At 45.6% G+C, this 27,130-nt stretch overlaps 1 protein-coding gene across 1 annotated transcript; it reads left to right on the top strand.

Annotated features, from left to right (window-relative positions):
• Positions 1–5,247: 5,247 nt before the first annotated feature.
• Positions 5,248–27,130, top strand: ODF3B (outer dense fiber of sperm tails 3B). The gene is made up of 7 exons (XM_044283413.1): positions 5,248–5,362; positions 13,891–14,047; positions 21,544–21,747; positions 22,365–22,466; positions 24,040–24,161; positions 24,553–24,693; positions 25,406–27,130. Exons 2-7 carry the CDS (start codon positions 13,939–13,941, stop codon positions 25,496–25,498), a joined length of 771 nt encoding a protein of 256 aa, XP_044139348.1. The 5' UTR covers positions 5,248–5,362; positions 13,891–13,938; the 3' UTR covers positions 25,499–27,130.

Raw genomic sequence — 27,130 nt, 5'->3', positions numbered from 1 at the left:
GGGGGGGCTATGGCTACTGGCAGATTATAGGGGGGGCTATGGCTACTGGCAGATTATAGGGGGGCTATGGCTACTGGCAGATTATAGGGGACCTATGGCTACTGGCACATTATGGGGGACCTATGGCTACTGGCAGATTACAGGGGGGCTATGGCTACTGGCAGATTACAGGGGGGGCTATGGCTACTGGCAGATTATAGGGGGGGCTATGGCTACTGGCAGATTATAGGGGGGGCTATGGCTACTGGCAGATTATAGGGGGGCTATGGCTACTGGCAGATTATAGGGGGGGCTATGGCTACTGGCAGATTATAGGGGGGGCTATGGCTACTGGCAGATTATAGGGGGGCTATGGCTACTGGCAGATTATAGGGGACCTATGGCTACTGGCACATTATGGGGGGGCATATGGCTACAGGCACATTATAGGGGGGCCCTATGTGGCTACTGGCACATTATAGGGGGGCCCTATGTGGCTACTGGCACATTATAGGGGGGCCCTATCTGGCTACTGGCACATTATAGGGGGGCCCTATCTGGCTACTGGCACATTATAGGGGGCACTATGGGGACATTAGCTCAACTGGGGATATTACAAGGGGGTATTTTGTGCACTGTCTATTATAAGGAGAATTATTTCTACTGGGGGGGTGGGGCATTATGGTGGGCTTTATTACTCCCCTATGGTATGACCCCCTAGTAGCAGCACCAGCCTCTCCCTGCTCTGTGACCCCTCTGCCCCTTCTCCAAATCCTTATTATAAAATCTTTCTCATTAGGATAAAACACAACATCAGCTCCGCCGAGCCCCCGGCCAAAGCGTGGAAGTGGCGTCCGAGATCCCCAAGGGTCAAGTAACTGTAAGTTTTCAAATGAAATATGTTTATGTTATACACATATAGCCTACACTGTGCCACACAATATACAGTTTCTCCTGCAAAAGTCATCAAGTGTCATGGGGGGGACACAGAGCAGCGCCCAGCGGGGAGGAGAGAATACACGGATGCAACACTGTATCAGCCAGAAAATGACACTTTCGGCATTATACCAAAAATGCAATTTTCGGCTGATGTGTTTCGGCGGCCGATATATCGGAGCATGCCTAGTTTATTTTGTTTTACTGTGTTCTAATTTACATGGCTGACGAAAGTTGGGGGGGGGGGGGGGGGGTTGGCTCAGTGGGCCTCTGGGTGTTACTTGCCCCCTGGGCCAAAAGTTGCCAGTCAGCCCCTGTATACACCCTAGGCAAGGGAATGTGCCCTTTCTAGGAGTAGATAGAGTCTTCTGACGCTTCTCAGTTTGAGCACTGCCCACATCTGCCCTCACTACCATATCACGGATGTTTTTATTACGTTTATAACACAATAATGGAGGATTTTTAAACTCCTCAATAGAGGGATAAGCTCTGGACAAAATGTTCCAATGCTTAGAAAAAATAAAGCGACACCTGTTAACCCATGGGTGGAACTTAGTAACAAACGGTATACGTGACCCCCTGGACTCCTGTTTAGGGGTCAAGGAGGTGACCCTACTTCTCTCACTATCCAGCAGTGCTGTGGGATACCCTCTATTCTCAAATCTCATAGACATTTCATCAAGACGTTTTTCTTTCACTTCAGTATTGGAAACAATCCTACGTACCCTTTGAAATTGGGAATGGGGTAATGCTTTTTTTTACTGTGGGAGGATGATAGCTTGAGAAATGGAGAAGAGAATTTTTGTCGGTATTTTTGATATACAAATCGGTCACAATTGACCCACCTGCACCCTTAATGACCAGGGTGTCCAAAAAATTAATCTCATGATCACTATAATGCAGAGTAAACTGCAGCTCGGGCCAAATCGAATTTAAAAAATCTGAAAAGGCACGAAGGGATCGAATGCCGCCCCGCCATACACAAAACACGTCATCTACGAATCTTCGCCAAAAAATACAATGGATTTTGGACTGTTATATATAGGTGAAACATCTATGCGAATGAAGGACCGCTTCTCCAAGCACAAGTCCACTATTAGAAAAAACAATTTACTCCTACCAGTTCCTCACCATTTTGACCGCTGTAAGCACAATATTGCGCAATTGCGCTTTCAAATCATCGAGCAGGTACAACAACCTCGAAGAGGTGGTAACCGTTTAAAAATGTTAAAAAAGCGTGAATTGCTATTGGATTCATACACTCCAGACACTGGAACCCATGGGGTTAAATCGGGAGTATGATCTCCATAGCTTCCTGTAGATGTTTGTTTTCTTTAAATGTATGTTAAGCTTATACTTTGTTTTCTTGTATTTTTACAGAAAACGTGAGGAACTCCCCAACCGCATCATCTGAATTGCAAGCTACTATGATTGTCTAGAGAATTTCATAAGAATCCATGATTGCTACCATTTTCATTGATGCTGTTGCGATTGGGCTGCTTCTCACGTGTATCTGATTATTTAAATTGTTACTTTGTTTTTCCCTTTCTTCTTTTGTTCCCTCCCCCTTTGCTTTTTCTTTTTTTCTTTTCACTCTATTCTGTTTGTCTAAATTACCATGACTACATGATGTCATTTCCGCTGTGGCGGTCTATTTAAATCACCTATATTGTGTGACTCTGTTATATGCCATTGGTTTGAGAAAGGCTCGCAGCAGAGCCGAAACGCGCGTCACTGAACATTTTATGCGTGGCGAATAAAGAGAAAAACTTTTGAAGATAAAGTGAGTGCCGGTCTTTTCTTTCACAAGTGATAAGAACATAGTCCTGCCACTTTACAAATCACTAGTCAGACTACACATGGAGTACTGTGTACAGTTCTGGGCTCCTGTGAACAAGACAGACATAGCAGAGGTGGAGAGGGTCCAGAGGAGGGCAACTAAAGTAATAACTGGAATGAGTGGCCTACCGTACCCTGAAAGATTATCAATTAGGGTTATTCACTTTAGAAAAAGATGATTAAGGGGTAATCTAATAGCTATATATAAATATATCAGGGGTCAGTACAGAGATCTCTCCCATCATCTATTTATCCCCAGGACTGTGACGAGGGGACACCCTCTGCGTCTGGAGGAAAGAAGGTTTGTACACAAACATAGAAGAGGATTCTTTACGGTAAGAGCAGTGAGACTATGGAACTCTCTGCCTGAGGAGGTGGTGATGGTGAGTACAATAAAGGAATTCAAGAGGGGCCTGGATGTATTTCTGGAGTGTAATAATATTACAGGCTATAGCTACTAGAGAGGGGTCGTTGATCCAGGGAGTTATTCTGATTGCCTGATTGGAGTCGGGAAGGAATTTTTTCCCCTAAGGCCCCTTTCACACGGGCGAGATTTCCGCGCGGGTGCAATGCGTGACGTGAACGCATTGCACCCGCACTGAATCTGGACCCATTCAATTCTATGGGGCTGTGCACATGAGCGTTGGTTTTCACGCATCACTTGTGCGTTGCATGAAAATTGCAGCATGTTCTACATTCTGCGTTTTTCACGCAACGCAGGCCCCATGGAAGTGCGGATGCGGTGCGATTTTCACGCACGGATGCTAGGAGTTGATCGGAATGGAGACCTGATCATTATTATTTTCCCTTATAACATGGTTATAAGGGAAAATAATAGCATTCTTAATACAGAATTCATAGTACAATAGGGCTGGAGGGGTTAAAAAAATAATAATAATAAATTTAAATCACCTTAATCCACTTGCTCGCGCAGCCCGGCTTCTCTTCTGTCTTCATCTTTGCTGTGCACAGGAAAAGGACCTTTGATGACGTCACTGCGCTCATCACATGGTCCATCACGTGATCCATCACCATGGTTATGGATCATGTGATGGACCATGTGATGAGCGCAGTGACGTCATCAAATATTCTATTCCTCAAAGAAGAAGACAGAAGAGAAGCCGGGCTGCGCGAGCAAGTGGATTAAGGTGATTTAAATTTATTATTATTATTTATTTTAACCCCTCCAGCGCTATTGTACTAAGTGTTCTGTATTCAGAATGCTATTATTTTCTCTTATAACCATGTTAATACAGTCTACACAACAGCTAACCCAAACCCGAACTTCTGTGAAGAAGTTCGGGTTTGGGTACCAAACATGCCAGTTTTTCTCACGCGCGTTCAAAATGCATTACAATGTTTTGCACTTGCGCGGAAAAATTGTGCATGTTCCCGCAACGCACCCGCATCTTTTTCGCAATGCCCGTGTGAAACCAGCCTAAAATGGAGAAAATTAGCTTGTACCTCACAGGGGTTTTTTGCTTTCTTCTGGATCAATTTGCAGGATAACAGGCCGAACTGGATGGACAGATGTCTTTTTTCGGCCTTATATACTATGTTACTATGTAACAGGTCAATTTTACTGCATAGTGAATGACGTAACCCCCCTCTCCCACCACACATAAAACTGTGGCAGAATTGCGTTTTTTTCTAATTCCATCCCATTTGAAAATTTTGTCTCGCTTCCCACTACATTATATGCAACCCTAAGGCCCCTTTCACACAAGCGAGTTTTCTGCGCGGGTGCGATGCGTGAAGTGAACGCATAGCACCCACACTGAATCCTGACCCATTCATTTTAATGGGTCTGTGTACATGAGCGTTGTTTTTCACGTATCAGTTCTGTGTTGCGTGAGAATCGCAGCATGTTCTATATTCAGATTTTTTTTACAGAGCCCTGGGCCCATAGAAGTGAATGGGGCTTCAGTGAAAAACGCATTGTTAGGCCTCATGCACACGGCCGTTGTGGGTCCGTTCTACTTTTTTGCGGGGCAGAGGCACGGCCAGAAACACCCCGGAAGCAATGACTGCAATTGCGTACCTACTCGCACGATTTTCCCTGATCGCAGAAGCAATGCATCCGGATCTAATCCGGACACGCTCGTCTGCAAGGGGCCTAAATAGTGCCGTTTGAAAAAAATAAAAATAAGCCCTCAGACGGCTATGTGAATGGAAAAAAAAAAAAGTTATGACTCTGGGAAGGCAGGAAGTGAAAAATTAAAACACAAAAACTGAAAATCCCAAGATCCTATAAGGGGTAAGGAATATTTCTTTGAGGGAGAAAAACCTGAGAATCCAGCATAATAATGAGCAGCAGGGGTGCAGTAACCCTAACCCTGGGGACCCTAGGCGCTATGTGCAGCAGAGCTTCCCAGGGGGTGAGAGCACACACGGCTGATATGTATCGGCGCAGGCGCAGTGCATGCTGAGCGCTGGGGAACTCAGCCCTAGAGCTGGCCGCAGCGTCGTTACCATGGTGGCGGTTACCACGAGGCCTGTTACTAGGAGACCGCAAACAATGGCCGCGGTAAAGACTGGAGCCAGCAGGTAGACCAGTCAGTGCAGCAGCCGGGCTCGGCGGACGTAGGAGCGGAGGACGTCACGGAAGGTCAGACATTTCAGGGTGAAGCTAGTAGGGCTATAGCTACATCACGTACTGCAGGCAGAGGGGAGCACCAATGCATGCTGGGAAATGTAGTCTCCGGAGATAGGGTCCAGGGGCGCCCTTATATGGACGGAAGGTCTGGGGCCGTTATATGCTACAACTGTGTATAAGGCAGCCGCAATATAATGGAAGGGGGCAGTGCGTCATCCCACTGCCAAAACCACCCCTGCTTCTCCTGCAGCTCTGTGACTACTAAAGTATAGAGAAACATGACTGCTTTCCAAAACAGCGCCACACCTGTCCACAGGTTATGTGTGGTATTGCAGTCCACCTCCATTCACTTCAATAGCAGACACAACCCATGGACAGGTGTGCTGCTGCTGCTTCGGGGAGAAAGACGCCATGGATTTTTTAAAATTATTATTCTAGAATATTCCTTTCATATATCATTTCATTTGGCTTCATTCAGATTTCTGGAGGTGGTTTCCAGTTTTACTACAGATCAGTGGGCGTCCAGGGTCTGATCTCCCCCAGCGTCCTGAATAAAAGGGGGGCCGAGGGAACTTTATTCATTTCTCCAGAGCCATGGCCCCATGGTGACAGGTATCAGAAGGAGGATTTTGTCCATGGCTGTGCTGCTGGTCCTGCTGTCGGTTTTCATTGAGTGGATCTAAGGCTCCTGATGCAGCTTTGCGAGGGGTCCGCGCGGTAACTGCGCCAAGAAAGGACCTGTACGTTCTTAGAGAGGTCTTGAAAACCGGGCGGCAAAAATCCTCCTCATCGTGGGAGGCAGTTTCAGCACAGATCTGGCCCCGAATCCTGTCTGAACATACCCTTACTGTCACTATGATGTAGTGTAAAATAGCAGACGGATTAGTTCTTAGTAGAACGTTATAACCAGGTCAGAAGAGTCTCAGTATCAAGATTAGGGCTCATGCACACGACCGTATGTATTTTGCGGTCCGCAAAAAAATACAGATGACGTCTGAGTGCATTCCGTATTTTGCGGAACAGAACAGCTGTCCGCTTATACAACCGTCCTATCTTTGTCCGTAATGCAGACAGTAATAGGACATGTTCTATTTTTTGCAGAACGGAAATACTGACATACGGAAACGGAATGTACACGGAGTAACTTCTGTTCTTTTTGCGGACCCATTGAAGTGAATGGTTCCGCCCAAAAAATGGAACAGACACGGAAAAAAATATATGTTCGTGTGCATGAGCCCTAAGTATGTAATGTGAGCTAAGTGGCCACTTGTAATACCGCCATCTCACATATAATACACTGTGGAACAGACCAGGACCGTCAAAGGAGACAAACAGGCAATTGCTGGCTCTTGGGATCGGCCTTCCATGGTGGTTGCTAGGCAGGAGGTCACATAGCAACTGCACAGTGAATACAAACCACCATTCAGAGGGTGTCGTAGCGATCACCGCCCGCAGGACTGGTGAGGTTGTGTGGGAGGGAGGATGCTGGTGTCTCTGGCTTATTTTGGGTTGTCATTGGAGCTGTAGACTGAAGGGGCCCCTATAACACCACAACAGTTACATCGCTGTCACCTGGCTGGTCCACAGTAAGGCCTCATGCACACCGCCGTGTCCGTATTTCAATCTGCAAACTACGGATATCTTCCATGGGTATTCTGCATTATTCTCACTCCCATCCATACAAAAGGACTATTCCCATCTGCTATGGTCTAGAATTTGAGGAACAGCGTCTAGGATCCGCAAAAAACACGGATGTGTGCATGACCCCATAGAAATGAATGGGTCAGTGGTGCAAACTCCATTGAAGTCAAGGGCTAAAATAGCTGGTGGTATCTGGCATGGTTTCGCTGGTGTTTCTGCCATCAAAAATGCGCCGTTCTTAGAGTTGGGTGAGTCTACTGATCTGCCACTGGTTTTGTTAGGCCCCTTTCACACGAGCGAGTTTTCCGCGCGGGTGCAATGCGTGATGTGAAGGCATAGCAGCCGCACTGAATCCGGACCCATTCATTTCAATGTGTCTGTGTACATGAGCTTTGTGTTTCACGCATCAGTTCTGCGTTGCATGAAACACACAGAATGTTCTATATTCTGCGTTTTTCACGCAGCCCTGGCCCCATAGAAGTGAACGGGGCTGCGTGAAAAACGCATTGCATACGGAAGCAAGTGCGGATGCGATTTTCACAGATGGTTGCTAAGAGACGTTGTTTGTAAACATCCAGTTTTTTATCACTGCGTTAAAAACACATAAAAACGCATTGCACTTGCACAGAAAAAACTGAACGCAATCGCAGACAAAACTGACTGAACTTGCTTGCAAAATGGTGCGAGTTTCCCTGAACGCATCCGGACCTAATCCGTCACGCTCGTGTGAAAGGGGCCTAATACGGGTTAACATAGCTTAAGGGGGCTCCTGATCCTCAGGATAGGTCATTATTATTCGATCTGTGAGGGTCTGACACCCGGCACCCCCATTTGTCAGCTTTTCCCTGCAGCCTCCAGCCATATTTCTGAATAATTATAAAGAATTAATTGGACAAACATAATAGGGGGGAGATTCATCAAAACGGGTGAAAAGGGAAACTGGCTGACTTGTCCATAACAACCAATCAGATTCCACCTTTCATTTTTCAGAGCTCCTTTGGAAATCTAAAGATTTGATGTGATTGGTTGCTATGGGCAACTAAACCAGTTTTCCTTTGCACCAGTTTTGATAAATCTCCCCCATACATTCCACCATTTCTGCCCCATACATGAGGTAGATTAGTAAGGAGTAGTCAGCGGATGGAAGAGAATGGGAGTCAAAATCACATTACACTGAATTTGTTGTCGGTTACCATGAAGACACACAGGTTTTCGTAGGAACTGTAGACACTATGGGGGAGATTTATCAAAACTGTTGCAAAGCAAAACTGGTTTAGCTGCCCAGAGCAACCAATCAGATTCCACCTTTCATTTTTCAGAGCCTCTTTGGAACATGAAAGGTGGCATCTGATTAGTTGCTAGGGGAAACTAAGCCAGTTTTCCCTTCCACCAGTTTTGTGACAGAAAATGTTGTCATTTGTTTGCAAAGTGAACATAGCCTTATTCCCTTCCTGACAGCGATTCTGTTCTTGTAACCCCCTGCCTTCTTGAAGCCATAACATTTTAATTTCTCCATTCACATAGATATATGAAGGCTTTTTGGCAGGATTAATTGTACTTTCTTATAGCACCATTTAATATTGCATATGATGTCTTTGGAATCTGGAAAACATGATGTGTTACGGATGTAGCACAGTAAGGCCTCGTGCACTCGACCGTAGCAGGTCTGTGTCCGTATTGTGCTCTGAAAAAACAAGACCATTGACTTGAATAGGTCCACAATCCGGAAGATATGGCACGGTGTGGAACGGAGGCACAGATCGGAAGCACTACGGAGTGCTTCCATGGATTTCTGTCCGTGCCTCTGCACCGCAAAAAAGTTGTGCATGCATTACTTTTTTTGCGGTGTGGACCGTCAGATGCGGATTGCGGCATTCCGTTATGCATTCCGTCATGGTCCGCGGTAACAGAATCCATAACGCAATTCAGATTATACTACAACCCGAACTCGAAATTCAAAATTTGAAATTCGCTCATCCCTAGTTATTTCCATCAGTTATTGTGATCCAAAACCAGTAGTGAAGCCTACAGAGAGATGAGGTAGAATGGAAAGATCTGCTCCTTTTCTGTGTTTTTGACCCGTTGGAAATAACTGAAGTGTGAACTCCACCTTAGGGTCCATTCACATGTCCGCATTATGCGAACCGCACCTCGCCGGCACTTAATAGAAAATGCCTATTCTTGTCCGCAATTGCAGACAAGAATAGGACATGTTCTATTTTTTTCGGGATCAGAATTGCGGACCCAGAAGCGCTTTATTAGTACCAGAGGACCAGGAAGTGGTGAAGGCTCTGTACTCACCACTTCCTGGTCCTTGGCTTGGCTATGGGCTGCGCACAGCGTGAGGGCGCTCTGTGACCTCACACTGTGCGCTGCGCCTGCGATACACAGCCAACAGCAGGATGAAGAGGTTCGCGGTGGTGTCCAGGAGCAGGAGAGGTAAGTGTTTTTATTTTATTTGCGCTGGGGTCTGATGGCAGGCTGACATGGGGGTCTGATGGTTGGCTTACATGGGGCTGATGGCTGACTAACATGGGGGCTGATAGATGGCTGAAGGTTGGGGGGGTTGATCTGAGGCATTGGGGGTCTGATTACTGGTCTGACCTGAGGTGTAATGGAAAATATTTTTTTCTTATTGTTCACCTCTAAAACCTAGGTGCGTCTTATAGGGTGAAAAATATGGTACAGTGCAGCAGAGTTTATATAGTGTTATATATTTTAATATGTACCTTGTGTTTTGTTATCCGCGTGAATCAGTCAGCTCCGACCAGCCCCCCATAAGCCGCGCCCCAGATCCCCCCACCCCAACCCGTCCCTGGGAAAATTGTCTTGCATGAAACTGGTCCTTGGTGCAAAAAAGGTTGGGGACCACTGATGTAGATAATACTTTCTAATGTACTGTATTGCAATTGTTCATGTCTATCACATTATACACTGCTCGCTTTCATGGTTACGACCACCCTGTAATCCAGCAGTGTTGCTCGTGCTTGCACACTATAGGAAAAAGCGCCAGCCTCTCTGGTGGCCGGTGTTGTGGGAGTGCGCATAGGACAGCGCTTTTTCATACAATATGAAAGCATGACTGCCACTGCTGGATTGCAGTGTGTTCGTAACTGTGGGAACAAGCAGTGTATAATGCAATGGAAAAATGAATGAAGTCAGAGAAGGAAGCAATATGGACAACCACAATACATTAGTAAGTGCCTTGTATTAACTTTCTATACATGATGCCATTTACTGAAGTGACACTCAAACTCAACTCATTGTGACAAGCAATTGAAGAGCAATTGACGGAGTCGGCTTAACACACCTAGTTTTTTTAACATGTCTAGTTGAGCATGTGTTAACCCTACTACGTCTGTATCTCGATTCTGCGGGTCAGTTCAATTAAAAAATAAAAATTTTCCTTTACATAGCCATATTCTGTCTCCATAACTTTTTTATATTTGCCTCTACAGAGCTGTATGAGGGCTTTTTTTTTTTTGTGGGGCGACCTTTATTTTTCATTGATACCATTTTGAGGTGTGTATGACTAGATAAAAAAAAAATATATATAATAAAAAGTGATAAAGGTGAAGGAACAAAAAAAACATCGATTCAGTCTATGATTTTGACCATACGGGATAAAAACTTATATTTTAATAGTTCAGGTGTTTTGGGACACAGCAATAAAATATGTTTATTTTTTTATTTACTTTTATTTGTAAAATGGGAAAAGGGGGTGATTTGAATTTTTAGATTTTTATTTTTAAAATCTAGGGTATATGGTCATCTGATCGCTTTTCCCATAGACTGCAGCGATTTACCACTGCAGCCTATGAATATTCACTATGGGGGTAATTTATTAAGACCTTTGTAGTTTTAGACACCGGTCTTAATAAGCCCCTGCACAGGCCTCTACATAACTTTGGCATATCCAGCGCCGGTCTAAGGCTGGGTTCAGACCTGAGTGTTTTACAGCGCGTTCCTACGCGCTGTAAAACGCTCAACAGGCAAGAACCAATGATTCCCTATGAGAATGGTTCTCACCTGAGCGTTTTACAGCGCGTATGGTCGCACTGTAAAACGCCCGACGCCCCAAGAAGTACATGAGCTTCTTTGGGGCGTCTTGTCGCGCGTTCCCGCCCATAGGCTTCAGCTGGGGACGTGTGACAATGGGCGTTCGCTTGTCTCTGTATGCGCGATTGCAAACACCCGTACAATCGCGCATACAGAGCGCTCCATCGCGAACGCTCAGGTCTGAACCCAGCGCCAGTCTACGCTGGCTTACATTTAGACCATTTCGACCTGCCGGCTCGTCCCCTTCCCTGCCCATTCCACACCCACTTTTTTAGACCTGGCGTTAGCAGGGAAATGTCGCAGATTGCGGCGAAAAAGAACATTGACTTATAGGATAGCTGCCTTACATCTGGTGGTATTAGAGGCAGAGCTTGTTAAAAGCTCATTAGCATTCCCTCTTCCCAAACATAATGAGCATTCATTTTCTCAATATGAGAAAACCGGGCAGCTCCATAAGGAGCAGAAATGCATTTTTGTTCAAAGCCTGTTTGAGATTGTAAGTAACACAATGGTTGATGGGAAAGGAAGTCATTTACCTCATATATATATATATAATATAGGAGGATATTATCAGATATTATGCACATCGTGACTCTCTGAAATCATGTTGGTTGGGTGGTATGAATGGCTATTCTAGTCATGTGGGTTGGATGGTATGAATGGAGCTATTCTGGAGTCATGTTGGTTGGGTGGTGTGAATGCGGCTATTCTGCAGTCATGTTGGTTGGATGGTATGAACGACTATTCTAGTCATGTGGGTCGGATGGTATGAATGCAGCTATTCTGGAGTCATGTTGGTTGGGTGGTGTGAATGCGGCCATTCTGGAGTCATGTTGGTTGGGTGGTGTAAATGCGGCCATTCTGGAGTCATGTTGGTTGGATGGTATGAACGGCTATTCTAGTCATGTGGGTCGGATGGTGTGAATGCAGCCATTCTGGAGTCATGTTGGTTGGGTGGTGTAAATGCAGCTATTCTGGAGTCATGTTGGTTGGATGATATGAATAGCTATTCTAGTCATGTGGGTTGGATGGTATGAACGGCTATTCTAGGCATGTTGGTTGGATGGTGTGAATGTGGATATTCTGGAGTCATGTTGGTTGGATGGTATGAACGGCTATTCTAGTCATGTTGGCTGGATGGTATGAATGCAGCCATTCTGCTCTTTGTGTTGAGTTGCTATGCTCTTTTTGGCCTCTTGTGTGAATGTGGTGAATACAGTTTGTTTTAGTAACAGCCTCACAAACTTGCTGGTAACCTAGGACTCATTGTTTCTGTGAAGATGCTGGGTTATCATGCCTTGCATACTGATTCTTACTGACCACAGGGAGACTGAGACATGCACACATCTACCGGTACAGGACAAATAATGCAATGCACTTTTTTTCCACCATGTAAATAACTCCTTGTATTACAAGCATTTTTGGTGGTGTTTATTTTGTAACATTTTGTCCATGCATTTTATTTTATTTTCATTTTTGAAAACGCTTTAAGTCATGATGGGGGAACTTAAAGACAAATTCTGGATAAGGTTACGTCTACACAGCGATCTTGGGCATAACACGTGTCACGCCCAAGCATCGCAGTGCAGCAGGGCTGTCATAGCAATGAACGAGGCCGCAGCGGGACTCATACTTTTGCTGTGACTGCAACATGCAAATTGCCTAAAATTCTTGTTTGTGCGTCTTGGTTGCAGCAAACGTGTGAGTCTCTCTGCAATCCCTTTAATTCCTATTGCAGCTCGCTACATTGCGACCGTCGGTTGTGCGACAGCTTTAGCCGCCAAAATCGTCATGTAGACGTAGAACAGATACACTGTGCAAGGCTTGAGGAAGGGGGACTGCAAGACAAAGATTCAAAAAATGCCAAAAAGATGACACTTGTGTTATATACTACTTCCTCAAGGCTGCGCCGCACTTAGGCCTCTTTCCCACGACCGTATGGCTTTTTCAGTGTTTTGCGGTCCGTTTTTCACAGATCCGTTGTTCCTTTTTTTGTTTCCGTTGTGTTTCTGTTCCGCTTTTCTGTATGGCATATACAGTAATTACATTGGGCTGGGCATAACATTTTCAATAGATGTTTCCACAAAAACGGAAAGGATACGGAAGACATACGGCTGCATTTCCGTATGTGTTTTTTTTTTTTTGCAGACCCATTGACTTGAATGGAGCCACGGAATGTGCTTTGTGGGCAATAATAGGACATGTTCTAGCTTTCAACAGAACTGAAACGGAACGCAAAAAACTGTCCGTAAACAAAAAAAACAAAAAAAAAAAACGGTCGTGGTAAAGACGCCTTACACTGGTATCAGTATTTCTAAGCCAAAACCAGAAGACAGGTCATCAGTATCTGAAAAACTTTCTTTACACCGCTATCAGTTGGCTTGCTTTGCGTCAAAATGCTGTACCATGTTGGGCATTGTCACATCTTAAGCCATACCCTTTAGTATTATAAGTCATGTCCCTTGATGATTATTCCATGCGGGTGCATCTGCTATGACTTGATGGGACATTAAGCTCCAGAGATTTTAGCACATGTTACAGCGAGGTCTAGGTGCAATGGCATTAATACATTTGGCCCAATGTATTTTTGTACATACATGTTATGTGTTGCATGTTGTAGTCTACATACTAATACCATACCTATATGGCACTTTTATTTCTTATATTGGTCTGGCAACAAAGACTGGTTTCATGAATCTCCCCTGTGTGGAGACATTCCGATATTCTTCTTTACATATAATATTAGAGAATTCTTATCGTTCAGCAGAACCTTTTGTGCGTCTAGAAATATCAGTTTCTGAATTCTAATGGTAATGAAATCAATGACTTCTGTTTTCCAGACATACTCCATCCCGTGTATGGTGCCGGCAGTCCTGCATTAATTCGCCATGACTACGGAGGTGCAGATTGGACCTTGGAAACCCCACAGGCCACGGGGGCCAATTGCAGCTTTATACAGCAGTCCAGGCCCTAAGTATGCCCTACCAGGAAACACAGGTAATGTCCCGCAGTAAATATGGGGTGATCTACAAGCAGAAAGACTTCTAGATTTCGAGGATGCATAAAAAAAAACACATCTATCATCATATATATATATATATATATATATATATATATATATATATATATATATATTATATATATACACACACACACACACACACACAGTACAGGCCAAAAGTTTGGACACACCTTCTCATTCAAAGAGTTTTCTTTATTTTCATGACTATGAAAATTGTAGATTCACACTGAAGGCATCAAAACTATGAATTAACACATGTGGAATTATATACATAACAAAAAAGTGTGAAACAACTGAAAATATGTCATATTCTAGGTTCTTCAAAGTAGCCACCTTTTGCTTTGATTACTGCTTTGCACACTCTTGGCATTCTCTTGATGAGCTTCAAGAGGTAGTCACCTGAAATGGTTTTCACTTCACAGGTGTTCCCTGTCAGGTTTACTAAGTGGGATTTCTTGCCTTATAAATGGGGTTGGGACCATCAGTTGCATTGTGGAGAAGTCAGGTGGATACACAGTTGATAGTCCTACTGAATAGACTGTTAGAATTTGTATTATGGCAAGAAAAAAAGCAGCTAAGTAAAGAAAAACGAGTGGCCATCATTACTTTAAGAAATGAAGGTCAGTCAGTCCGAAAAATTAGGAAAACTTTGAAAGTGTCCACAAGTGCAAAAACCATCAAGTGCTACAAAGAAACTGGCTCACATGCGGACCGCCCCAGGAAAGGAAGACCAAGAGTCACCTCTGCTGTGGAGGAAAAGTTCATCCGAGTCACCAGCCTCAGAAATCGCAGTTTAACAGCAGCTCAGATTAGAGACCAGGTCAATGCCACACAGAGTTCTAGCAGCAGACACATCTCTAGAACTGTTAAGAGGAGACTGTGTGAATCAGGCCTTCATGGTAGAATATCTGCTAGGAAACCACTGCTAAGGACAGGCAACAAGCAGAAGAGACTTGTTTGGGCTAAAGAACACAAGGAATGGACATTAGACCAGTTTGGTCTAATAAGTCCAAATTTGAGATCTTTGGTTCCAACCACCGTGTCTTTGTGCGACGCAGAAAAGGTGAACGGATGGACTCTACATGCCTGGTTCCCACCATGAAGCATGGAGGAGGAGGTGTAATGGTGTGGGGGTGCTTTGCTGGTGACACTGTTGGGGATTTATTCAAAATTGAAGGCATACTGAACCAGCATAGCTACCACAGCATCTTGCAGCAGCATGCTATTCCATCCGGTTTGCGTTTAGTTGGACCATCATTTATTTTTCAACAGGACAATGACCCCAAACACACCTCCAGGCTGTGTAAGGGCTATTTGACCATGAAGGAGAGTGATGGGGTGATGCGCCAGATGACCTGGCCTCCACAGTCACCGGACCTGAACCCAATCGAGATGGTTTGGGGTGAGCTGGACCGCAGAGTGAAGGCAAAAGGGCCAACAAGTGCTAAGCATCTCTTGGAACTCCTTCAAGACTGTTGGAAGACCATTTCAGGTGACTACCTCTTGCAGCTCATCAAGAGAATGCCAAGAGTGTGCAAAGCAGTAATCAAAGCAAAAGGTGGCTACTTTGAAGAACCTAGAATATGACATATTTTCAGTTGTTTCACACTTTTTTGTTATGTATATAATTCCACATGTGTTAATTCATAGTTTTGATGCCTTCAGTGTGAATCTACAATTTTCATAGTCATGAAAATAAAGAAAACTCTTTGAATGAGAAGGTGTGTCCAAACTTTTGGTCTGTACTGTATATCTCCTACTAGTTTGCTTTGTATTACTTTAATTGTAGTCTACCAATTCTTTCCATGCTGGATATATGAATTCCGCTTGTGTTTCACAGTATAAGGGCTCATGCACATGACCGTATTTTTGGCCTCCATCCGATCCACATTTATTGGTTCGGATGCGGAACCATTCACTTCTTTGGGGCTGCAAATAAAGCGTTCCATAGCACCCATCAAAAATATAGAACATGTCCTATTATTGTCTGCATTATGGACAAGGATAGGACTGTTTTATTATTGCCCAGATAAGTTCCGTTCCACAAAATGAAGAACACACACAGCCGGTATCCGTGTTTTGCAGACCGCAAAACAGGCAACAGTTGTGTGCATAAGCCCTAAAGGGCATAATCTGTATATTTTTTTATTTATTTTTTTAATACCCTTAGAGGACCTAATTTTACCACTATGGTGGCTACTCCCTTGACTTCACAACTGTCAGTTGATGTACCATTTCCCACTTCCTTTTTTAGGCTACATTCACACTCGCGTTTTGGGCGGATCCGTCACGGATCTGCAAAAACTGATCCATTACAATAATACAACCGCATGCATCCATGATAAACGGATTATCTGTAACATAGCCAAGACGGATCAGTCATGAACTCCATTGAAAGTCAATGGGAGACGGATCCGTTTTCTATTATGCCAGATTGTGTCAGAGAAAACAGATCCGTTCCCATTGACTTACATTGTGTGCCCGGACGGATCCGTTTGGCTCCACTTCGTCAGGCGGACAGCAAAACGCTGTAGGCAGTGTTTTGGTGTCGCCTCCAGAGCGGAATGGAGGCAAACTGATGCATTCTGAGCGGATCCTTTTCCATTCAGAATGCATTAGGGCAAAACTGATCCGTTTTGGACCGCATCCGAGAGCCCTGAACGGATCTCACAAATGGAAAGCCAAAACGCCAGTGTTAAAAGTAGTTAACCTAGCGAAATAGTTCTTTGGTACATACTAAATATCAAGTTAGAATAATACAGAATAATAAGCAAATAAAAAATAGTTTATGCATTGTATAGCATACTGTAAAACAAACTGCAAATTGTATTTAAAATAATGTATATATCATAAATTAAAGGGGTAATCCAGCCTAGCCACTGGATAGGTGATAAATGCTAGATCTGTGGGTGCCCAACCACTGGGAGCTGAGATTACAAGAATACGTGCAGGAGGAGTTTGAATGGAGTTGAGATTGAGCATGTGCCCTGGTGCTCCATGCTAGTCTATAGTACTGACAGAAACAGCCAAGTGCCATGCTGTAGTAGTTTTCAGGAATATTTCAGTTCTCTGCACACAGTGTGGATTTGTATGCAGAAAATCAGCATCATAAGGCCTCATGCACACGACTGTTGTTCTGTTCCGTTTCCCCGTGTCTTCCTTTATTTTTGGAGGACCACCAGACATAAAGGAATGTAAAAAAAAAAAAGTCTAAGACAGGTTTGCCATGCAAATGATAGGAAAAAAAACTGACGCGGACGACAATCTTGTGTGCCTCTGCATTTTTTAGCGGTCCCATTGACTTGAATGGGGCCGCTGTAACGGAACGCCTGGCACCCCGACTGGGTACCTATGTCGATAGATGCTCCTAGTGCTTTCCGAGGACTCCAAGCACTCCACTTGACACCGTACGCACTGCAGACCCCACGAACCGCTGTAGCTTGGTTGGGGTCTCACTGTCCTCCACCCACACTGGACCTACTACAAGGCTCCAGGCTCCAGAGGGTGAACCTCTCCTACAGCCAGAGAGCAGGAACAGCTCTTACAAGAGCTAGTAGTTATGCCAGGGGAGTATAGCAAATCTTCAGCGTATAGCAATCCCCCAGTTTTGATCAGTTATCCAAACACCAGTCTCAACATGATGAAGGATAAAACAGGAACCCTTTATTGGAGGGCTACCCGCCCGTATTTATGCAGGTCTCCATCTGGTGGACACGCCCCCAGGGGACCAGAATGGAGACTGCGACACACCGAACAGATACAACACATCCCCACAATGCATCATGGTTTCCTCCTCTCTGCCCCAGAGACAACCGAGGGATAATCCAATTATCTCTCAGGACAAAGGGGAGATCGCCAATACACATGTGGAGACAACAGGACAGACATCACCATTTAAACACACAATGTCACACCCTCCCAGCAACCACAGACATTTAACATATTCCCAGATAGCTCAAGTCTGAGTGCATATCATTAGGCGAATGACACTCAGACCACACGAATACAATTAAACTAGCCATCTGGGTACCCTCACATAACAAAATACAATTCCAAAGACAGATTTAAGCTGTGCGGCCGGCCTGTCTTCTTTAAAGTTAGTATGGGCCATAATCCTGAGCCAGGAGGCTGGCAACCAGCCCCCTCCAAAACACCGTGGCGAGGTTGGTTTCGTCACACATCTCCCCCTTCCAGGGAAGACTAACCAGATACCTGACCTCACGGTCAGTACCTGAGTTAGTCTGGCAGTCCAACCACAACCCCATACTGGACCTGTTGAATTTTGGGGCCTGGCTCTGTTCTTTATGTCCCCAGCTGTTGAGTGGGCATCTGCGACTCCTTGCTGCCTTGTGGTTCTCCATCTTGGAGCTGTATGTACTTGGTGGGCAGAGGCCGACTGCGCTCTGCCCAGATGCCAGCTCTTCCGCGGAGGTAGCCTGTGGAAAGTCCGGTTCTGAAGAAGAGGGTAGGGGAGGGCAGAGGCCGACTGCGCTCTGCCCAGATGCCAGCTCTTCCGCTGGGGTAGCCGGTGGGGAGTCCGGCTCTGGAGAAGGATAGGGGAGGGCAGAGGCCGACTGCACTCTGCCCGAATGCCAGCACTTCCGCTGGGGTAGCCTGTGGGATGTCCGGCTCTGGAGAAGAGGATAGAGGAGGGCAGAGGCCGACTGCGCTCTGCCCTGATGCCAGCTCTTCCGCTGGGAAGAAATCAGTGGGTAGCGCAGGCTCATCCCCTGCCCCCAGAACTCTGTTGGGAAGTAGCTGGGAAGGGGAGGGCTCGCTTACCTCCTCCTCCTGGTATCCCTGCGGAGATGGATGGGGATCTGGACCGACTGTCCAGCATCCCTGTAGGACTGGCACCGAGCCCGCGGTCCCATCTGCGCCCATGCAGAGGGGCTTGTGTTCCCCTTTTCCCGGTATCTCCGGCTGCTGGTGGAAGGTGAGGCCGGTTGCCTCTCCTCCCCAGGACTCTGGTTGCTGTAAGGCAGAGGGACCCCGCATCTCCTCCCCCTGGAACTCAGGTTGCCGCTGGGGAGAGAGACCGGTTGTCTCCTCTCCCTGTGATATGCACTGCCGCTGGAGATCTGGGCAGGCGGCCCAGCATCCCTGTAGGGCCAGTAGAGAGACCTCGGTCCCATCTCCACCTGCCATCTGTGGGTCCTCCCAGGACCAGTCTGTGAGGTCCCTCAACATTTGCGAGTCAGGATCACCTGCGTCCACACCTGGCAACTCCGGCTGCTGCTGAGGGTCTGGGCCAGCATCCCAGTGGAGAGCCCTCGGTCCCGTCTCCACCTGCCTGTTGTGGTTCCTCACAGGACCAGTCTATGAGGACCCCTACCTCTGTAGCTGGTACTGAAGCAGGGGATACTTCAGTCGGGTCTTCCCAGCTGTAGGGTTGTAGGTCTGGGACTGCCACCCAGCTCTCTGGCAGTGTATATTGGGACCGAATTGAGCTGAAGAAGTATTGGTAGTCCTGCTCCAGCTCCCACTCCTTTGTCACTAGAGATGCCAGGTCTTGTCTCACCTCTCTCGCTGTAGCCCAATCATGCATAGCCTCTCTGTAGTCATAGATATCCCAGAACCGGGACCCTCCAGCATCTCCGAACTCCGGTTCTGCGAAGGCGTCAAACAACAGGCCAGGGCCATCATAATCCTCACCCTCGGGTCTGTTGTGCTCAGCCATCCAGGGAGAGTGCCGAATCACATACCACCAGAGTGCCTGGTAGGCGTCATCTAGCCGAAGCTCCTTCCATACCAGGCTCTCCAGTTCTGTCACCCACTTATTCAGGGGCTCCTCTCCCAGAAGGGGCATTCGCAGGGCCACTCGCATCCGCAACTGCTGCTCCTCACTGGGGAGACACTCGCCCCGCCGACGCTGTACATCTTCTAGGGCCTCGTGCCAGACGCCTTTCCGGACTGCATCCCTCCAGTCCGGGTCATCATCCTCCTCGTAGTGGAACGCTGTTCGAAGACTAGCCGATTCCATCCTGCTGTAGCCAGGGGCGCTGTACGGATACTAGCGTTGCCCTCAATATACTCCACGAACGGTGTCTCCGAGCTGCTTCTCCTCACACTAGGACGCCATCCCACTGCTTGCCACCAATGTAACGGAACGCCTGGCACCCCGACCGGGTACCTCCGTCAATAGATGCTCCTAGTGCTTTCCGAGGACTCCAAGCACTCCACTTGACACCGTACGCACTGCAGACCCCACGAACCGCCGTAGCTTGGTTGGGGTCTCACCGTCCTCCACCCACGCTGGACCTACTACAAGGCTCCAGGCTCCAGTGGGTGAACCTCTCCTACAGCCAGAGAGCAGGAACAGCTCTTACAAGAGCTAGTAGTTATGCCAGGGGAGTATAGCAAATCTTCAGCGTATAGCAATCCCCCAGTTTTGATCAGTTATCCAAACACCAGTCTCAACATGATGAAGGATAAAACAGGAACCCTTTATTGAGGGCTACCCGCCCGTATTTATGCAGGTCTCCATCTGGTGGACACGCCCCCAGGGGACCAGAATGGAGACTGCGACACACCGAACAGATACAACACATCCCCACAATGCATCATGGTTTCCTCCTCTCTGCCCCAGAGACAACCGAGGGATAATCCAATTATCTCTCAGGACAAAGGGGAGATCGCCAATACACATGTGGAGACAACAGGACAGACATCACCATTTAAACACACAATGTCACACCCTCCCAGCAACCACAGACATTTAACATATTCCCAGATAGCTCAAGTCTGAGTGCATATCATTAGGCGAATGGCACTCAGACCACACGAATACAATTAAACTAGCCATCTGGGTACCCTCACATAACAAAATACAATTCCAAAGACAGATTTAAGCTGTGCGGCCGGCCTGTCTTCTTTAAAGTTAGTATGGGCCATAATTCTGAGGCAGGAGGCTGGCAACCAGCCCCCTCCAAAACACCGTGGCGAGGTTCGTCACAGCCGCAAACAGTTTTCCGCAAAAATAATAGGACAGGTTATATTTTTTGACAGACTGGAACCGCGGATGGCAAACGGTGCATTAGCAGAGTTTTCAACGGCCCCATGTTTTATGGCAAAAGAGAACAAGTAAAAAAAAATATGTAAAATTTAGGCCTCATGCACACGACCGATGTGTGTTTTGCGGTCCGCAAAATACAGATGGTGTCCATTTGCAGAATGGCACAGACAGCCTTTAATATAACTGCCTATTCTTGTCCGCAAAGCGTGGACAAGAATAGGACGTTATATTTTTTTGCGGACCACGGAACAGAGCAACGGATGCGGACAGCACACCGAGTGCTGTCCGCATCTTTTGCGACCCCGTTGAAGTGAATGGTTCCGCATCCGAGCCGCAAACACTGCTGCTCGGATGCGGAGCAAAAGAACGTCCGTGTGCATGAGGCCTTAGGTGTTTCTTCTCTCACTTTGATATTTTTCCGTTACATACAGTATGTTTCTTATCTTCCCACTACAGGATATGTACAGCACGATCCTTGTAAATATCGAGCACCTGCCTTCAGCTTTGGTAGTCGTCGATTCAAGTTTGTGGATGATTGCTCTCCAGGGCCAGGGTACTTGGTGCCAGCTAACATCACCATGAGGGGAAAAGATGGCACCCCTGCATATTCTGTTTATGGCAGACCAAGGGATCTAAATACCTTCAGGACTCCAGGACCAGGTGCAGACTTGACTAATTAAATGGAAGCTCAGTGCTTGTACAGTAGGGCTACATTCACACGACACTCACAGCTTTTCATGGCCATTTTTCAACCATTTATACATCCATTTTCTGGTTGTGTTTTTAACGGCCATTTTTCATCCATTTTTAACTGCAGTGAAAAACGAAAATTAAAGGTAAAACCCCAACCCCTTCAGTGCTCTTAGTGTGTGTATACAAGTAATACACCCCTTTGTGGCCCGAGTAGTCATCATGGCCCATAGTTGTGTATATATAATCTATCGCCCCTATCCCTGCTTGTGCCGACATAAAAACACACCGTGGGAACTCTTGCTCCTTGAACCCTCTCTATTCACTGGATGCAGCAGGACCTGATGTTTCCAGCGTCTGACATCATGTCAGGTTCTGCTGCATCTAGTGAATAGCAAGAGTTTGAGGAGAGAGTGTCCCCACGTGTTCAAGTGAATGAGGTGAGCAATTTTTTTTTTCATTTTACTGCTGAAAGACCGTTATAGCCATTTTTACCAGGCATTAGACAGGTGAATAAAATTAGCAGAATGCACAGTACTGTTTTATAGTCTTGTCAAAGTTACCTTTATGTTTGTTTCTTAACATAGGTAGCTACTCTCCTGAGCGTGCTGGCAAGTCTGCCTATCAATCAGCTCCAATTTATTCATTAGGGGCAAGGACCAAGATATTCAGCAATGACCAAACTCCAGGTAAACATTTGATGCATCAACAGATGAGTCCCACAGCATGTATAATTGGAGACCTTCGACTGCTTTGTCCAATTGGTTAGAATGGACGACCGTTTGAAAGAAATGTTGGACTTCGCTTTGAACATATACAATCCTACTGTTTTTGAAACACTGCACCCTCACAACTACAGTGTTGTCAGTCAATCCAAACTATTAATAAACCTCAAACCTGAATATTTAAGATAGTTAGGCCTCTTGCACACTGTGTGCTGTCCTCATCAGTATGTCCGTTCCGTAGCCACGCAAAAAAAATAGAACATGGACTATTCTTTTCCGTTTTAGGCATTGTTACAATGGATCCGCAAAAAAAATAAAAAAATAAATGGATGGCATTGCGGAGCCTTACGCCATAATAGGATTATCATGTAAAGCACCGGCAGTGCAACGGCAGATTTGCAATAGTATATCCAGTGAGGTCCTAGGCTAAAATGTATGCTTAGGCCTGTATTACACTGGCCAATAGTCGGCCAGATCGAGCGTTAGCGATGACCTGGCTGTGTAATACTGCTGTCAATTACCCGATGAGCAAGCAAACGCTCATTCATTACAATCAATGATTCAGTCTGGGAACGAGCGATGACACTAGTGATTGCTGCTATTACATGCAGGGATCTCCTCCGCAATATGGCGAGGAGCAGTCTCCTCCGCTAGCGAGCAGGCGATTGCTGGGAGGGAACACTTCCTTCCCAACAATCGCCTAGATCAGGCATGCTCAACCTGCAGCCCTCCAGCTGTTGTAAAACTACAACTCCCACAATGCCCTGCTGTAGGTAGGCTGTTCGGACATGCTGAGAGTTGTAGTTTTGCAACAGCTGGAGGGCCGCAGGTTGAGCATGCGGCCCTCCATGATCGCATAGTGTAATACAAGCCTTAAAGGGGTTGTCTCAATTCAGCAAGTGCATTTATCATGTAGAGAAAGTTAATACAAGGCACTTACTAATGTATTGTTGTTATCCATATTGCTTCCTTTGCTGGCTTGAATAATTTTTGTATCACATTATACACGGTTAATATCCAGGGGTGCTGACCACCATGGCATCCAGCAGCGGTGGTTGTGCTTGCCCACTAGAGAAAAAAGCGCCAGCTTCTCTAGTGGCTGGGACAGCGGGAGTGCACTATAGTAGCTTTTTCCTATAGTGTACAAGCATGACCACCACTGATGGATTGCAGGGTGGTCATAACCATGGAAACTAGCAGTGTAAAATGTGATGGAAAAATGATTCAAGCCAGTAAAAGAGGCAATATGGACAATTACAATACATTAGTAAGTGCCTTGTATTAACTTTATCTTCAACGGTTGGCTAGGCAAATGAAGCTATGAACATGTCCACCAGCATTAATCCAATATCAATTGGTAATAATCCAAATCCCCATTGACTATAGCACCTCTGATGTAACTTCCAGCTTTTTATTACCCCATTTCCAGTAAGTATAAAACACTGCCACCGATCTACTGTATAAACCCCCCATATAGTACACATACAGTAGTTATACTGTACCTCAGCACAGGTGATCACAGGTTCTTTCTCCTCAGGTCCAGCAGCATACTTGCTTCCATCAGTGCTGGGACCAAGAATCGTTAATAGATCAGCAGCACCAAACTACTCAATGACTGGAAGGAGCAAAATTGGAAGCTTCCACGAAGATCTGCAAAAAGTGAGTTTCTAATATATTAGATTGGAAACAATTTGGCCAAAGAGGAAGTAACAGAATCACCTGATAATTCCGTGTCATGGGACTTTTGGTCCCCGGTGGTCTTTACCGATTTTGCTGCAGCGGTAACATACTATACACTTACCAGATCGCCATACACTGGCTTCAATGGTCTTGTGCCACAGATGTCAGCATCACCATTGAGGTCAGTGGTCACATGGGTGTCCGGAACATTAGCCCAACGAGGACCACCTCATCGGCAGCAGACTTATCAGGTGAATAATGGGTTTTTTATAGCAGTTGAGCCTTTTGGCCAATTTTTTCCAGATCTCTTAGAACCATTGCAGATAGGTTACAATAGGTTTTGTGGAACGTTTTTTTTTTTTGCTTTTAGACACCGGGTCCTGGAACGTACCGTGTTGTTGATCCGATAACATACAAATACAAACCTCCTCAGTACAGCATGACGGCCAGAAACTCTGTACCTGGAGATACCACACAAAAGCCAGGACCAGGAGCCTACAGCCCTGAAAAGGTAAGAGTACTGATGTCAGTACACATACCATTACATGTGACATGTTCCAGCTATCGCTATAACTCTGGGAGGCAGATGTATCAATGGGTCTATGCCATAAAAGTGGAGTACAGATTACGGCATGTGCCAGATTTGCATATTTCTTTTTTTACATTTATTAACACTTCGCAAAAGTGGAGATAGGAGTGTGAGGTAAAGTGGAGGGACGCGGCCTCCATGGTCTGAAAGATTTACAGTAAGTGATGCCAAAAGCTGGTGTAAATTATATTACTAAGATTCACACTAGCTCATAGATGCTGAAGATCTCAGCGTTTGGTGCATGGACTGCCAAATTTATTAAAAGGCCTATACCTCTTAATAAATTTGGTACAGGCTGGAGTATGAAAAACCATTGTTAATAAATCTGCCACAATGTCTATGCAGAAAAAGTCAATGTCAGCACATAGCACAACTGCACCCCACTATTATCAGACCCATTTGTAAATCATACTTCAATACTGATGCCACTGTTAAAATTTACTATGTAGAAGGCAGCTCCCACCAAAAAAACAAGGGCTCTGCTGCAACCCGGTCATCCTTATGATTAGTGACTACCAACGCGTTTTGTGGCAGCAGCTAAAAACTATAAATGTCGACATTTAGCCCTAGACCCCCTTCTACCATGGCACTACTGATTTTGACGCAAGCCTCTGCATTTGTCATTTTCCTCTAGGTTGTGATGTCCCGGCCTCAAGCACCAAACTTTTCTTTTGGAATCCGACACTCGGAATATGTCGCCCCCTTGATTGTGGAAGTAGCAGATTAACAAACAGATGAATTGCAGACCAGCAAGGACAGTGGAAGGCTATAAAAACAATACATTACCTGATTCACTTCAGACTTTAAAGAGAATATAGAAATGCCCGTGTTTATATTGAAAAGGCATAAAAACTGGTGTTGGGCCCCCTGGAATGTAATAGGCTAAAACATGAAAATAATGGCTACAGCAGAAACACTCAATTGCTGTTCAAACGCTTAAAATCGCTAATTAAAAAAGGGCCCTGTACATTAGATTGTCGTCAAAGGATCCCATCCACTTTAATAGGATCCTCCGACAATCTATTATGCATGGGGCCGCCGTGGATTTTATCCCGGCCTGAACCTTTGTGTCTCCTGGAGGTAACTGGTGTCTGGCAGCCAGTTACTCCCCCCCGCCCCGCCAATCTGATAATGATTTTACAACAATTTTATACCACTGCACAACCCCTTTAAAAGTACCATGCATACTTGGCCAAGCTGAATGTGGATGTGTACAGGGAAGCTAAAAGAGGGCACCGATTCTCCCTAAAGAGACCTGGCAGTGTATGGAGACTTATTACAGGCAGTGCTTCGTGGGAAAGGAAAAGCAAATTCCAGTAGTCATGTCAGCCAAGCCAGAGACTACTCCATGGTTCTCCATACAGAGCAGTACTACTCTCCTGGGGGAGATGTATAGATGTATGGCGAGATACCAGTTGTACAGTCTGAATAGGTCAGACTTAAAGTGCTTTATCACAAGATTGTGCACAATCTCTGTCCTGACTTGAACTTTCCTACATAGCGCAGCCGCAGAAGGCAAGAACAAAGCAATCCTTTTTAGTTTAAACCAAGAATCGACCTTAACACCTGACAGCGGAAAGAGAATGGGTATTACCACTTTCCTAACAGTATTATATTTTCTATTGTCCCTTTAAAACTCTATGGTATGAGATGAGGCAGCCCTATGTAACAGTTTTATTGGTTGATGCCAGAAAAATGCCTTTAAAGAGGTTTTCATATTGATGGCCTATCCCCATGACAGGTCATCAATATCCGATTTGTGATGGTCTGACTGCCGGCACCCTGTCTATCAGCTGTATGAAGAGAAGGCAGTGCTCATCAGAGCTCCGGTGAATGCTGTGGCCTCCTCAGAGCACGGTACATTGTATTGCAGGTCAGGCCCATTCACTTGAATGGGACCAAGCTGCACCTAGGGTAGGCCATGTGACCGATGAACAGGTCACTGGCCTAGGAGGAGGCCTAAGCGCTCACAGAGAGCTGCAGTCTCTTCAAACAGCTGCCGATCTCATATTGATGACCTATCCTGAAGCTAGCACAGAAAGTAAGCAAGTTTGTCTAATAGTAAAGCTTAGTCGCCTGCTCTTATACTCTTATAAACTAACACTCTAGGATTACAAAGTAGTGCTAAAAGGGTATTTTGTATGGCAGGTTGTCTACATTTATCAGTACATTTAATATACTTTTCTATGACCATCTGATAATTCAGAGGGTCAGGAAAGATTTACTATTAAATGATGTCCCCAATATTACAAATATTGGGTACATCATTTAATAGTAAATCTTTCCTGTACAACTAAGGCTACTTTCACACTTGCTGCAGGACGGATCTGACAGGCTGTTCACACTGTCGGATCCGTCC

The sequence above is a fragment of the Bufo gargarizans genome, chromosome 2 (genome assembly GCF_014858855.1).
Source record: "Bufo gargarizans isolate SCDJY-AF-19 chromosome 2, ASM1485885v1, whole genome shotgun sequence".
NCBI classification, from domain to species: domain Eukaryota; kingdom Metazoa; phylum Chordata; class Amphibia; order Anura; family Bufonidae; genus Bufo; species Bufo gargarizans.
The sequence above is the reverse complement of the archived record's forward strand: the minus strand, read 5'-3'. Positions and strand labels throughout refer to the sequence as shown.